The 14,265-nt window shown below is 40.8% G+C and overlaps 1 protein-coding gene across 2 annotated transcripts in view; it reads right to left on the bottom strand.

Moving 5' to 3' along the window:
* The window catches only part of Rheb (Ras homolog, mTORC1 binding), a 42,551-nt gene that overhangs the window by 4,740 nt on the left and 23,546 nt on the right, over positions 1-14,265 (bottom strand). Inside the window, exons 2-4 of one of the 2 annotated variants that reach the window (XM_027428420.2) lie at positions 13,071-13,142; positions 8,677-8,744; positions 5,199-5,281 (exon numbers count right to left, since the gene is read on the bottom strand). In XM_027428420.2, the coding sequence (XP_027284221.1) occupies positions 5,199-5,281; positions 8,677-8,744; positions 13,071-13,142 (223 nt within the window). The remainder of the gene's footprint in view (positions 1-5,198; positions 5,282-8,676; positions 8,745-13,070; positions 13,143-14,265) is intronic. The other variant, XM_027428422.2, reaches the window with a different exon arrangement.

Genomic DNA, 14,265 nt, shown 5'->3' with positions numbered 1-14,265 from the left:
GGAAACATCTTTCCCTAGCCAATCCTGACAGGCCTGAAGCAGAAGACCCATATGCTTGAGCCAGGAAACTAAGATCCGTGTACTGTTTTAAGCGTCTACGTTTAAGTAGTTTGCAGATAGTCATGCAGTAGACAGAATTTCAATTAAAAGCAAATAAACTATTACTTTCTTCAAACAATTTTTATTTCTATCACATGAAAAACAACATTGGTTTTCTGTAATTTTTCTGGGGTGTCTATGTGGGTCAGAGGACACCTCTTGGAAGTCAGTTTTCTCCCTCCACCTCAGATCCTGGAGCTTGAATTTCACTCAGGGTTTTAGGCAGCCCAAGCTTGTCTCAAGATCCTTATCTGTCTCAGCCTCCAGGCACATGCTACCATGTCAGCCCTGTTAAGCACTGTTTTAAACAGCAAGGCTGTCACAATGAATCTATTTCTGAAGATCCACACTAAGGCACTGCAAAGTTACCTGCTCTACATTGTTAGAAGAAATAAGTGAAAACCTAAAGCTCTGATCTGTAATCTTTTCCCATTTCTAGAAACTGAGAACAGAAGGTATTTTGCTTTATGATGTTACAAGAATCAATCCTATAAACTTCATGATACAAAGGAATAATGTAAGATTTCTGCTTTACTTCACAAAATAATGGCTATGATTTATAGGTAAACAGACTGACCCCTCCCCCTAAGAGTTCTGCCCTTGGGGTGGATGGTTTATGCCTGTAATCCAAGCATTTGGGAAGATGAATCAGGAGAACTGCTTCATACACAGTGAGATCCTGTCTTAAAAAATTGAAAAGATGGGACTGGAGAGACGCTTCAGCAAATAAGAGCATTTGCTGTTCTTATAGAGAACCTGACTTCCCAACACCTACACGGCAGCTCACAACTGCCTGTAATTCCAGTTCCAGGGGTCCAACACTATTTGCTGAACTCTGTGGGCATTGCACACATGTGAGGCAGACACATAGGCAAAACACCCATATATATAAGATAAAGTAAATGTTTTTAAAACTTAATAGTTGTGATCAATAAATTGGATTTTTTAAAAACAAAAGTTTTGTTTGTTTGTTTCTCTGTGTAGCTTTGGAGTCTATCCTGGCACTCACGCTATAGACCAGGCTGGCCTCGAACTCACAGAGATCCACCTGCCTCTGCCTCCTGAATGCTGGGATTAAAGGCGTGCACCACCAACACCCAGCAAACAAAAGTTTTAGAGTCAGGTATGGTGGCTCACTCAGGAGGCAGAGGCAGGTGGATCTGTGAGTTTGTGACCATCCTGGTCTACAGAATGAGTTCCAGGATAGCCAAGGCTACACAGAGAAACTATGTCTCAAAAAACCACCACCACCACAAAAATAAATGAAGTTTTACTAATCTATCTCTTGGATATTCATAAATATTGTATATTCAGTGTACAGATTTCTAACTCCCTTCCTCCCTCCCTCTCGTGCCCCCCCCCCCGTACTCCTTGTTAAGCAATAGTTCAAGCTGGTCATAGTGATATATGCCTATAATCACAGCACTTGCAAGGTAGGAAGATCAGGAGTTCAAGGGCATTCTCAGCTAAATAGTGAGCTCCAGGCCAGTCTTGGTACTTGAGACCCTGTCTCAAACAAAAATAAAACAAACAAAAACAGCTAAAAAATCATTATTGCCACATTCTAGTGCAGCAAGAGAAAGGTGATCAGAACCACAAAGAGGCAGCTAACATACTTTCTATTTTGCTTTGCAGAACACCACGGTCTTCTCAATAGCTAAGGTCTCTGGAGAAAAAGTTTCTATAGTTTTATTTTTTAGAATTGTATGTGTGTGTGTGTGTGTGTGTGTGCCACTTTGCATGTGTGGATATCAAAGCACAATTTTAGGAGTTGGTTCTCTTCTACCATGGGCTCTTGGGACCTAACTCGGGTCCCTTTAGCTTGTGCAGCAAGCACTTCTACCTAGTAAGCCACCTTGCCAGACCGTTTCCCTATTTTAAAAATTATTTCAAGCTAACAATAAATGTAATGTCAAATGCTACTTCTAACCAAAATATCCACCGATACACATTAAAAAAACCAAACCAAAACATCAAAAATCAGACCCACCAGTAAAGGGAATCAACAAATGCATTAAGAAAAATGTCTCAGCAGGGTATTGAGACACATGCTTTTAAAATTGTTATTGGGAGGCAGAGGTAGGTCTCTGAGTTCAGGGCCAGCCTGGACTACAGAGTGAGTTCCAGGACAGCCAGGGCTACACAGAGAAATTGTCTTTTTTTTTTGGTTTTTCGAGACAGGGTTTCTCTGTGACTTTGGAGGCTGTCCTGAACTAGCTCTTGTAGACCAGGCTGGTCTCGAACTCAGAGATCCGCCTGCCTCCGCCTCCCCAGTGCTGGGATTCAAGGCGTACACCACCAACGCCCGGCAAGAAATTGTCTTACAAAAACCAATCCCCACACCTAAATTACTCCCCAGTACACTAACTCTACAAAATAACAATTCATAAAGTAGCAAATTTCCTAACAACCATACAAAATTAATTTACAAACAAAAGTAAAAGTGAAAATTTAGGAACCTGCTGGTCAGTATTGACTGGACTCACCTGGGAGGTGTGCCCTAGGCACACCCAAAGGATGACCTTGGTTAGACTGCCTGAGGGAGAAGACAACCTAACAATGAGCATCAGTAGACCCTACATTTAGGGCCTGAAGGAAAACACTAGCTGAGAGACAGTACTCACTGTTCTGATTCTTGACTGGATACAATGTGACCAGCTGTCACAAGCTCCAGTTACTATAGGATGAGGATTCCCTTAAACTGCGAACCAAAATAAACCCTATCTTGCTGGGTGTGGTAGTGTTCACCTAATAATCTCAGCTCTTGTGAGGCAGAGGCATGTGAGTTCGAGGCCAGCATGATCTATGTGTGAGTTTTAGGACAAGCAGGACTACACAGTGAGACCCTGCATCAAATAAACAAATCTGGTGCCCTCTTCTGGTGTGCAGATACACATGGAAGCAGAATGTTGCATACATAATAATTAAAATTAAAAGAAAAAAGAAAGAAAATTAAAAAGATCAGCTGTGTATGCTGGCACATCCTTTAACCCTAGTACTCCAGAGGCAGAGGCAGGTGGATCTCTGTGAGTCCGAGTCCAGCATGGTCTACAGAGCAAGTTCCAGGAATATCAAAGCTACTGTGAGACCCTGTTTCAAGAAAAAAGAAAATAAATAAATAAATCAAGTCCCAAATTAGTAAGTAGGACATGAAAAAATGGTTCAGTGAAAGAAAGAAAAAGAACAAAACAAAAACTAAAATCCGATCAGTGCAGTGTTAATAGCATCTTCTTGGGTATCCCTAGAACTATCTCCCCAATCGTTTCTCAGCAACATGGAGCTGGCCAATGTTGTTTTGACTAAGGTATAAACAGGGACCAGCAGCAAAGGTCTGTTCACAGAATTGCCACAGTACCTGTTTTCCAGTTACACATTAAAACCTCAAGGTATGAGCCCCTGCCATGAAGAAAAATGCAGACACACACAGATGCAAGAGGAGAGTCTAATTTCTGCTGGCAATACTGTGCAGTGGTTAAGACCCTAGACACTGCCCCATAATGCTAGTACTCAGGCATCGGCACTGGCCTGCCCTTGGGGTTCTGACAGGATTCGCCCTCAGCTGCAGCCACTGAGAGCACCACCTGTGCACATTCACTGCTTTCCCTTTTAATGGGCGGGCCTTGCCCAACTCCTGTCTGTCTGTCTGTCTGTCTGTCTGTCTGTCTGTCTGTCTCTCTCTCACTCTTTTTCTTCTGCCACTTTTGTCACCTGGGACCGGTCTCTGCCTCCCTCTCTCTCCTCTTCAAATAAACCTCCTCAAGTGAGTCTTGTATGGTGTGACTTTTCTTCACAGCGTTTTAAAATAAATCACAACACATAGAACAGCCACAAGCCATGTGGGGCTGACTGGGCACCTGAAATATAACTAGGGTTCATTTCAGGTGCCCAGAACTTTCAATTTTGTTAAATTTGAGCTAATTTTAGTAGTCACATGAAGCAGGAATAAGGAAAAATTCCATCACTGCAGGGAAAGCCTACTGGACAGCTGCCCTTGACTGTGAAGTAGAAGATGCAGGCATGCAGGCATGCCTGAATCAGTGTCACACACAGCCTATGCAATGCTGGGTTGGTGTTTCTTAATCCAATGTTTAATTTCTTTCTTGGGAAGCTGAGAAAGGAAGCACCTGAAAAGGGTTACTCATGGCAGGTTAGTGAAGGATTATTGTAAAAATTATTTTCTTTATGTGTTCTTTATGGGTATGTATGCAGCAGTATGGTTGACCTCAGGTGCCTTCCTTAATCATTCTCTACTTGATTTGTTGAGACAGAGTCATACGGAACCTAGATCATGCTGACTGGCTAGACTGGCTGGCTACCTCTAAAGCCCCAGTGTTGAGATTACAGACATATGCTACCTCACCTGACTTTTTACATGATGGCTGTGGATCCAAACTCAGGTCCTCACACTTGGACAGTGAAAAATACTTTATCAACAAAGCCATCTCCCCAGCATCAGCAATACATCATTAAAAAGGCAGACAGTATGACACACTGACATTTCACACTCTGAAAAGATGTCAGCTAGCCACCAAGTTTCTACTAATACTGGTGTTTCCATGAAATCTTCAAAGGTAACTGTTTCCATTGTTGTGAGTTCTCACATATTCAGCCACATATGTTTTGTTGACTGCAACAGACTACTACTTTTTGTGACAATGGATGCCATCCCTGGTAACAAAAATCAATCCTCACAGAACAGTGGCTGCATTTTTAGTCAGTAAAACCCTATTACTCAAAGGTCTCACTTCATAAATCCACAGGAAACAAACTTAAGTCCCTAATTTGTATTGGTTAGTCAATTCAATATTAATATAGCAAAACACACAAAACATAAAACCAATTCACTATTTCCCATTCAAATAGCAGAAGTTCAGCTCACATATAGTTAGCACCTAGGCACTCTGAGTAAACAGATTTTATTCTGTCAGTGTAATGGAATTTACTGAGGATTTTACTCTCTATAATAATCTGATTACTTCACAAGAAAAATCACTGAAAACATTTAGTGTAGTAACCAATTCTGTTACTATTAATTCTAGTGTAATCCTTTAAAAGGGCCTATGCATAGTAAATAATATCAAGCAAGCAGCTAGTCTTACCTTTTGATTGATGTAACAGAATACACAAGAATATAACCATTAATATCTATGGAGTATGTCTGAGGAAAAATGGAATATTCATCCTGTGGAAAAAAATTAATTACATTTGAGTAGTCTTCGTAGAACAGAGTAAACAATCTTTACAAGTTTTTCATGTATTATTTAAAGAGATTAAATCAAAGAAAACAAAGTTCTATATGCCAGCCAGAGCTACATAACAAGACCCTGTTTTAAAAAAATGTGTTTGATTCAGCGTTCCTAAGACTTGTGTCATGATCTTAATACACAGGATCATGGGACAGTCAATAATTAATGTCAAGTTGACATTTGAACAGACTAGTAAAAAGAGAATTTTTTTGAGAAAGGAACAAACAGGAAAAATGTAGAAAGATGCAGTTATGTATGGGAATTCTGAACATAATAATCATCAAGGATAAAAAGTCACACAAAATGTGCAAATACAAGCACAGAGCCTTCTTGGGATCAACTGGGTCTCTTAATTTGTACTTGGGCAAAAGTGTACTCTATACAGGAGTCACAGACTCCTGTAAGAACGGTGTGGCTAGTCAAGTGTGGCCTGCCTTGTGAAGCACGAGGAACCGAGTCCACACCCCCAGCACCCATAACAAAGCCACTGCAGCAGAGTGCGTCTGTAACCCCAGTGCTGGCCAGTGTGTGCAGACATGCAAGTCACTGGCTCCGTGGCCAGTTTGTTGAGCCAAACTGATGAGTTCAAGGTTCAGTAAGAGACCTCGCCTAAAAAGACAAAGTCAAGGGCAACACCAGCCTGTGGTCTTTACATTTGTGCATCCTACTAGCACCCACACTGACACACAAGATGTCCTTCTGTACATAGTAATCACTGACTACAACCACAACTGGTATGTTCACGGCAGCAATCAATATTGACAAAGAACATAACAGACCAATAATCATGATACAGACAATAGCTGCCCATCATATGATCACCAGAAGCTACATGCTTATGGATATAGCTTATACAGTGTTGTGCCTTAATTGCATTTTATTACTTTATTTTGGTGAAATTTAATTTAAATTTTTTTTTTTTTTTACCCGAGACAGTATTTCTCTGTATCTTTGGAGCCTGTCCTGGAATTCGCTTTGTAGACCAGGCTGGCCTCGAACTCAGAGATCCACCTGCCTCTGCCTCCCGAGTGCTGGCATTAAAGGCATGCACCACCAACACCCAGCCACTCTAGGTTTCAAAATACACTTTTCTATAGTTCACATTTTTTTTGTTTTGAGATGGGGTTTCAATGTAGCCCAGGTTTGGCCTCAAATCTGTTATGTAGCCAAGGATTAATTTGAACTCCTGATCTTCCTGCTTCTACTTCTTTAGGACATCAGGGTTTTAGACTTGTGCTAGGCAAGGCTTATAGTTCAGATTACTAAAACATCTCATCTCAAAATTAGACCAGACCAAAATATTTCATGCACACTTAAACTAAGCAAGTTATATTAGTAACATTCATCACTCTCCTCAGCTGGGCAATTAAGCCACAGTAACAGTCATGTAATGTGTAAATGTACTATAATGACATTTTGGTCAGCAACGAACCACAAAGCTGACTGGAAAATCCCAACTGCCGAGTGATGATGTTACTGTTGTAGCACAATGCACTGCACTCTATTTGTAGTAGCGCTGGAAATTTAGAAGTTTAGACTGTACTTCTAGTGGTATGAAAGTATAGCACAATTATGTGTAACATCTGAACATTTATCTTACTTAGAGGCAAGGTTCACTATCCTGCTTCGGCCTCCAGGGTGTTGGGATTACAGGTGTGATGTATACCACTATGTCCTGCTAGATACAATACTACATAACTCCTTAAAAAAAAATTAAAAGCACTGATTTATTATTTGTGTGCATGTCTGTACGTCTGCATGAGCTTAAATGAACCACTTGTTTGCAGGTACCTGCAGAGGCCAGAAGGTGTCAGATTCCCTGCAACTGGAGTTACAGGCAATTATGAACTATCCAATGTGGCCATAAAACTCAGATCCTCTGAAGAGCAGCAAGTACTCTTAAGTACTAAGCCATCTCTCTAGCTGCCAATACCTAACCTTGACAACAATGGTGAACTTTCCCAAAGTCCTACTTTTTAGAATGTGTCCTTGTTATTAACAAATGGTCCTGTTTTTTTGACACAAATTACAAAGTAAAAAGTACTTGCTATTTATTATGAATATTTATGGTGTACATTTTTTCCTAAAACATGAAGATCACCGTGTAAATTTATTAGGTAATGATGATGCCATTGCCAGGGGCTGTTACCATCTCTTATCTTAGTAAGATGACAGCACATTCTTTCAAGACAGGAATGGGTCTGTGGGAACAGGACTGCTAGCTTCTGACTGATGACACGTGCTCCACCACAGCTTTGGTGACTAAGTGGGGGAGGAAAGTGCATGCCACAGTACTCTCTAGAAGTGCAGAGTCACACACATTCAGGGTTTATTGCTTCCTGAACAGAAACTCTAGATTTCTCTAGTACTAACACTACTTAGTTCAGCTATTTCCTATTTCACACCTCCTTCTAGCATTACTTCAAAACAAAGCAGAAGGAACTCATTTCTAAGCACAGGACACGCCCCGTTATTTTAGGTCCATTTCAATATGCTGAGGTCACATAAAAAAGCCTCCATTCAACACTGCAGAGACTGGACCACTCCCTGGCCCGCTGGCCTAACTAACCCTTTGGGACTCTGTGCTGCAAGGGCAGGAAAGTCAGAGCTGAAAGCCCAGCCTCTTTATACTCCCTACCCTCCAGTGAACAGGGACACATTCAGTCTAACAAAATGGTTTCTAGAAAAGGCAGGACTGGTGCCATGGAAACAAGGCAGCTAAGTTGTCAAAGGGCTTTTTTGTTCCCTAGAGTACTCTTACTTCTTTCTCCTTTGTCCCCAGTCAGTACCCCCGGCAATGCATTCCATACCTCACTGCTGCACTGATTAACCTGAGTATCCTTTTCTCTGTGCAGAGGAAATGGAAGAACTGATTTTGAGAACTACTCCTCAAATCAAATCAACAGTTAAATCTGACCACCACACAATCTAACCAATCTGCTGTTTCCTAGCTCAAGGCCTTGTAAGAATTGAGCTTTACCTCTTGCCAGTTCCCTGAAAAATATTTCACTTTTGTCTTAATGTAGGAAAATACACATTATGGAGGGCCAGAGGGAGGGAAGTGATGATTCTTTAATGCAGAATTAAAGTTCAGAAAACCATTATTCTGTAGTGAGTAGTCAACCGTCACTCTGCTAACAATATAGTTAAAACAGTTCTGACATAGAAAAACACAGTTCCTCAGAGATGCACCATGTGGTTTTACTAAGCCCAGGTAGACAGCACATTAACATCCCGCTGTACCCACAGCCCCAGACTAGAGAGTGTGTGTGGGTGCTGCTGGGCAGGACTGTCAGACCTGCTGCTGCAGGGGACCCTGAGAATCACTTACCTGCCCTGCTGTGTCTACAAGCTGGAGATGATACTCTTGCCCATTTACTGTGATCAACTTTGTGAAAGCTACAAGGAAAGAGAACAAAATACTACTTTAAATATATTAAACTCTGGGTTGCTTGTAAGTTTGAGCAATGACAGCTGATCAAACTGAGTCCCTAATAATTTTTCCAGAAGTTCCCATTAATAGAAAACGAACAAGCCTAGAACTGTACAGACTGTCTCCTTCTTCCATTGGCCTGCTAGGAACTGCTGAAGAAAATCAAGCTCAGGGAAACCTTGAATCCCTTCCAGAGAGGCTTCAGTCAGGCAATAATTCACACCCTATAAAAACAATCTGTTTTGTGGAGAGTACTTCTTAAGAACAAGTGAAATACACTATGTAAAGTCTAAGTCTAGAATGAACCAAAACCACAAAAATCTCCCATTAATTCATAGGAAGTCTGATGTCAGAAGACAAAGCACTTGTATTAACTGAAGTGCTAAGAAGCTTTAGTACATTAACAAAGAAACAACAATTTCACAGACAGTTAATATAGCAAAGGAACAGATGTTCCTGGATGAAACCATCACTCTTTCTCAGCTTAAAAGACCCGACAATTTTTCACAATTTTTTTTCCAGTAAGGATGAGAAAAGTCAGTTCAGAATTTCAAACACAGGACTGACTACTCAGAGCAACAAACTTTAACATGTAACCATCTGGAATAGACTTCTTTTGTGTTGGTGGCTCCAGCCATTCCCTGGCTGGCTATCCTGTACAATAAATACAGGCCTAGTAGCAGAAGCCATTCTTTCTGCAGAAGAAAGATGCCCCATATGTCTCATAACAGAAAGGAAAAGCAAGAGACATATGGAATTATTCAGAAAACTAAGTGACAAATAGAAAGGCAGGGGACTCCATGGAAACACAGGTGCTCGAGAGAGGGAGTATGCATTAGCTGCTCCTAAATGCAGGCTGATGGGCAGGTTACAAGGACTGCACATTATCCTTGACCCTTTTCTGGGAATGGCCACATTAAGGAAATACACAGTCAGGTAAAGACTAAACAATAGTAACCCAAACTGGAGAATATCCAGTACAAATCCACTGATAGCTGGATACAGTACCAAATATATTTAAAAATCCCAGTGTTTTGGAGGTAGAGGCAGGCAGATTAGAGACCAGCCTGGTCTACACAACAAGTTCCAGGCCATCTGGAGCTACTTAGTGAGATTCTGTCTCAAAACAACAACAACAACAACAACAACTCCTCACTTATTCTATAAGAGTTCTACTCTGACCTCTGAATTGTAGTCAACTAGCAAGCGCGGGAACTTTCAAATCACTGTCAGCCAGGAGGCTGTAACATACACCTGTGAGAAACCATTCAACTAGAATTAAAAAGTCCTGTTCCAGGCTTGATGAGAATTGTGTAAGAAACACTGGTGAGTAGAAAAAACAGCTACCCTTAAAACCAAGTAGCTATAGTTGTTACATGGTATGACACAATTGTCTTGACCAGATGTCTGGGATAAAAGTTCATTTATTTACAACTACCTCCTGGGCACTACTGTATCAGCCGTACTGTGCCACATGCTCCAAGTCTCTGACCCTGAGCTGATGTTTCAGTGAAGAAGGGAGACCCATGCAATACCACAGAACCTGGCAGCGTGTCTAGGAAAATGGCACCAGGCAGAAATTTTTATTAAGACAAACAAACAAACAAACAAACCCCCAAACCAACAACAAACAAACAAACAACAAACAAAACAGGAGGTGGTGGCACACACCTTTAATCCCAGCACTTTGGAGGCAGAGGCAGGCCAGCCTGGTCTACAAGAGCTAGTTCCAGGACAGTCCCCAAAGCCAGAGAAACCCTGTCTAGAAAAACCCAAAACAAACAAACCAAAGAAGTCAAGGGGGAAGGGAGAGGATAATGGAGATAAAAATGACCAATACATTCTACACATGTAGGAAATCAAAGGAAAAATAAAACCACTAAGGCAATCAGTCTAAAATACGCTAGCAAAATTGTAAATAAGTAAAACGGAACACAAGGAAGCTATGCACGGTGGCACCCACCTGTCCAAGCACTCAGAAAGCAGAGGCAAGAAGCTCTCAAGAGTTCCAGACCAACCTAGGTTACTTAGCTAGACTGTCTCACATACCCCTCCCTACCCTCTCCCCACAAAGACAGAAGGAAGAATACTAGGTAAAGTCTGAATGTAGACTATAGCTATTTACCAGTGAAGTCTCTCATACTAACAAAGTAACAGGTTTCTAAAATTTTAGCATTTGCAAAATAAGTCACTGTTACCAAGATATGTTAAGCATCCTTAATTCATACCCCCCAAAGAGATCTATCAGCAAGCCATGCTTGGTAAAACTATGAGACTCTCCATCAGAGTTTCCTAACTACAGTCAGGAAGTGGTGGTGCATGCCTTTAATCCCAGCACTTGGGAGGCGGAGGCAGAGGCAGGCGGATCTTTGTGGGTTCGAGGCCAGCCTGGTCTACAAAGCAAGTTCTAGGACAGCTAGGGCTGTTACACATAGAAATCCTGTCTCAAATAAACCAACAAACCAACAATCCTAACCACAAATGACAGTGCCAACCGTTCCTGAGATGACACAGGATATAAATTGCTCCTGGTCTCATTTGTAAACTATATCCCCCAAGTCTAGTATACATCATGTTGTTAGGTTAATACTACAGAACAGACAAGAAATTGTATCTGTGCAAGTAGTAGGTACTTCTGGTCTGTTCTCTTAAAAAAAAAAAAAAAAGTTTTGCTAAATTCTTCTCTTATCTTAACTATTCAAAGTGACAGAGACCCAGAACTTTTCCCTTCCACCGCTGAACATTTGCTATTAATAACTTATTCTGTATGATAAAGATAAGTACAAAATAATTACCAGATTATTTTCAGATCTTGGATTGATTGATTGATTCATTCATTCATTCATTCAACCACTGGGTGAAACCAAGTCTCAATATGTAGCTCTGGTTGGCCTGAACCTTTCTGCTTTTACAATCTCATGGCTATCACCAAAGAATGCTTTCTTACCAAATATTGGAGGAATGGAATAAAGGTTTCTATCCTGTTAAGAATTTGAAGGTATAGTAAATATAACCCAATGACAAAATATGCCCTCATGAACTCTCAAGGGGTATTTGATTTGATAAACATTTCTGCTCTTGCCTGTAGACTTCACTGAAAAACCACTATGGATTTATCTTTATGATGATAATGTCTTTACTGCTGAACACCAAAACAGAAAAACCCAAAGGCACAATAAAGTGTGATAATGACACTCTTAAACCAGTCTCGCTGGGAGTGACAGCCATGTGCCAGAGCTCCTAACTACTCCAAAGGATCATGTGTAGAATGCAATTAGCTAGAAGGGAGAGATCAACTTGGAACCCAGGCAACAAACACTGTGAGAACTTTCACACAACACACCCACTCTCTCTTCTCCCCAATTAACATCCTCCATGCAGAAAACCCATTCCAACCCCCCACATTTCCAGATGCTGAAACTTTAATTCATACTCTTTCCACATTAAGCCTTTCTGGACTATAGACTCTTATTGTTACTGAGAGCCAAAGTGCTTCAGTGTTTCTACTGCAAGCTCAGGAGGTGAAGGCCAACACCCTAATTATTATGAACCTAGCCATTAAATGTGCTTCCATCTAACGTGCCAACAGCATACTCCTGTTTAAGTCTGTGTACTTCTGGTGGCAAGTTCAGTCTCAAGCGCTTGACACTCTGGCTCCAGAGTCTCCCAGGGGCTCTAACATAGTGAAAAAGAACAGCCTGAGCTTCCAACAAAGTAGATTCTCTGGCTGTATTGATGACCAGTGCAGACCTCGAGCATCTTAAGATTCTCAAAGCCAACGAAGTAAAGGCTGTGGCTGGTTCTGGCTGTGTGTGCTCTTTCCTACATGTGATGTGACATGCAACTTTTTTCCAATGCTGCAGCACCTGCTGTGATCCTAGAATAGCATGTTTCCCAGAAGACTCTTTCAAGTCTTCAGGACTGGAAAGGCACAAGTTTTCAAGTGTTTCTTTTCAAAGTTGACATCTATACAAAGGGCTCTTACTGAATGGAGGGGGTGGGGATAAAAATAAAACTGCTCTCAAGTCCTTTTGCTTGAAGCTCACTTTGTATATGAAGTTCCAATACAGAACCATATTACTAATGATTGGGATATAATTCTCTACATGTCAGAGGACATAGTCACTGAATAAAAAAGAATTCAGGGTACCCTGAGTAAAATCTCTGCAAGTTTTCTAAAACTCCCCATTAGAGAAATACAAACTTAACACATTACCCACTGTAACCCAAACCTTTTACGACTGTACAAATAATGCTTTCTCAGTGGCTAAGTAGTTGAAAACAACACTCACTGTTTTCTATGGTTGGATCATAGGAGTCAACAAATTGGCCTTCAACAAACTGAATTGTCAATGAGGACTTCCCTGTAAAAGAAAACAAACAGCTTAGAATTATCGGCATACGGGGATTAAAAAAAAAGGCACTCTAGGACTAGAGGAACAGCTCAGTGATTAAGAGCCACCTGAATAGAAACTGAGTTGGATTCCCAGTACATGCTAGGTGGCTCACAACTGCCTGTAACTCTGCTTCCTTCCCATACACATAATAAAAAAAATAAAATGTCAATAATCAAAAACAAACCTATAGCAAAAAAGCCACTCTAGTAGATGAAGAAACTGAAGGTATCAGTTTTAACACCTATCTGTGCAAGTTCAAAGGTGAAATATATTTAATTTGCTTTATATGAGAAGATCAATCAATTAAGCTATAATACAAACATTTTTGGGACATTCACAAGTATTACTTGCCAACAACCACACAGGAAAGTTAAGGGAAATTCTTTAAACAAAGAAACAGTTGGAGAGATGGCTCAGTGTTAAAGAACTCTGGCTACTTTTCCAGAGGATCCAGGTTTGATTCCCAGCACCCACTTAGTGGCTTACAACTATCTGGAGGTCCAATACTGGGGACTGGACACCCTCTTCTGACCTCTATAGGTGGGCACCACACATACAGATGATGCACATACATACATACATACAAACAACACTCATAGATCTAAAAATGTGTATCTGAATAAAGAACTAAACGAACAAACAAACAAGAATAGGAAGGGAAGGGGCAGGTGCAATTCCTCCATTTCAGTAATTAACAAGTTTGTTTTCTGTGTATGTGTGCACGCACATGACCTGTTGTCCCTCAGATGCTGCCCACCTTCTCTCTCTTTATATAATAAGTGTTCTTACTGACTGGACACTGGCCAGACTCTACCAGTCTTCCACTTGTCTATGCCCAGGGTCACAAGTACTTGTCATCATAGCTGCCTTGAAAAAAACAAAATAAAAAACCCCAAAGTGTGGATGCTATGGATCAAACAGCAAGGAAAGTACTTCACCAACTGAGCTGTCTCCCCAGACCCTCCAATTATATTTTTATTAGTGCACATTAACTGAAAAAAACATGTACAAAAATTGTACAAAATCACATTAGTATTAATGTGTATACAATGTATCTGATTATAGTCAAACCTCCTTTCACTCGCCTCTT

The sequence above is a fragment of the Cricetulus griseus genome, chromosome 8, assembly GCF_003668045.3.
Source record: "Cricetulus griseus strain 17A/GY chromosome 8, alternate assembly CriGri-PICRH-1.0, whole genome shotgun sequence".
NCBI classification, from domain to species: domain Eukaryota; kingdom Metazoa; phylum Chordata; class Mammalia; order Rodentia; family Cricetidae; genus Cricetulus; species Cricetulus griseus.
Note: the sequence above shows the minus strand (reverse complement) of the source record. Positions and strands in the feature narration are given on the sequence as shown.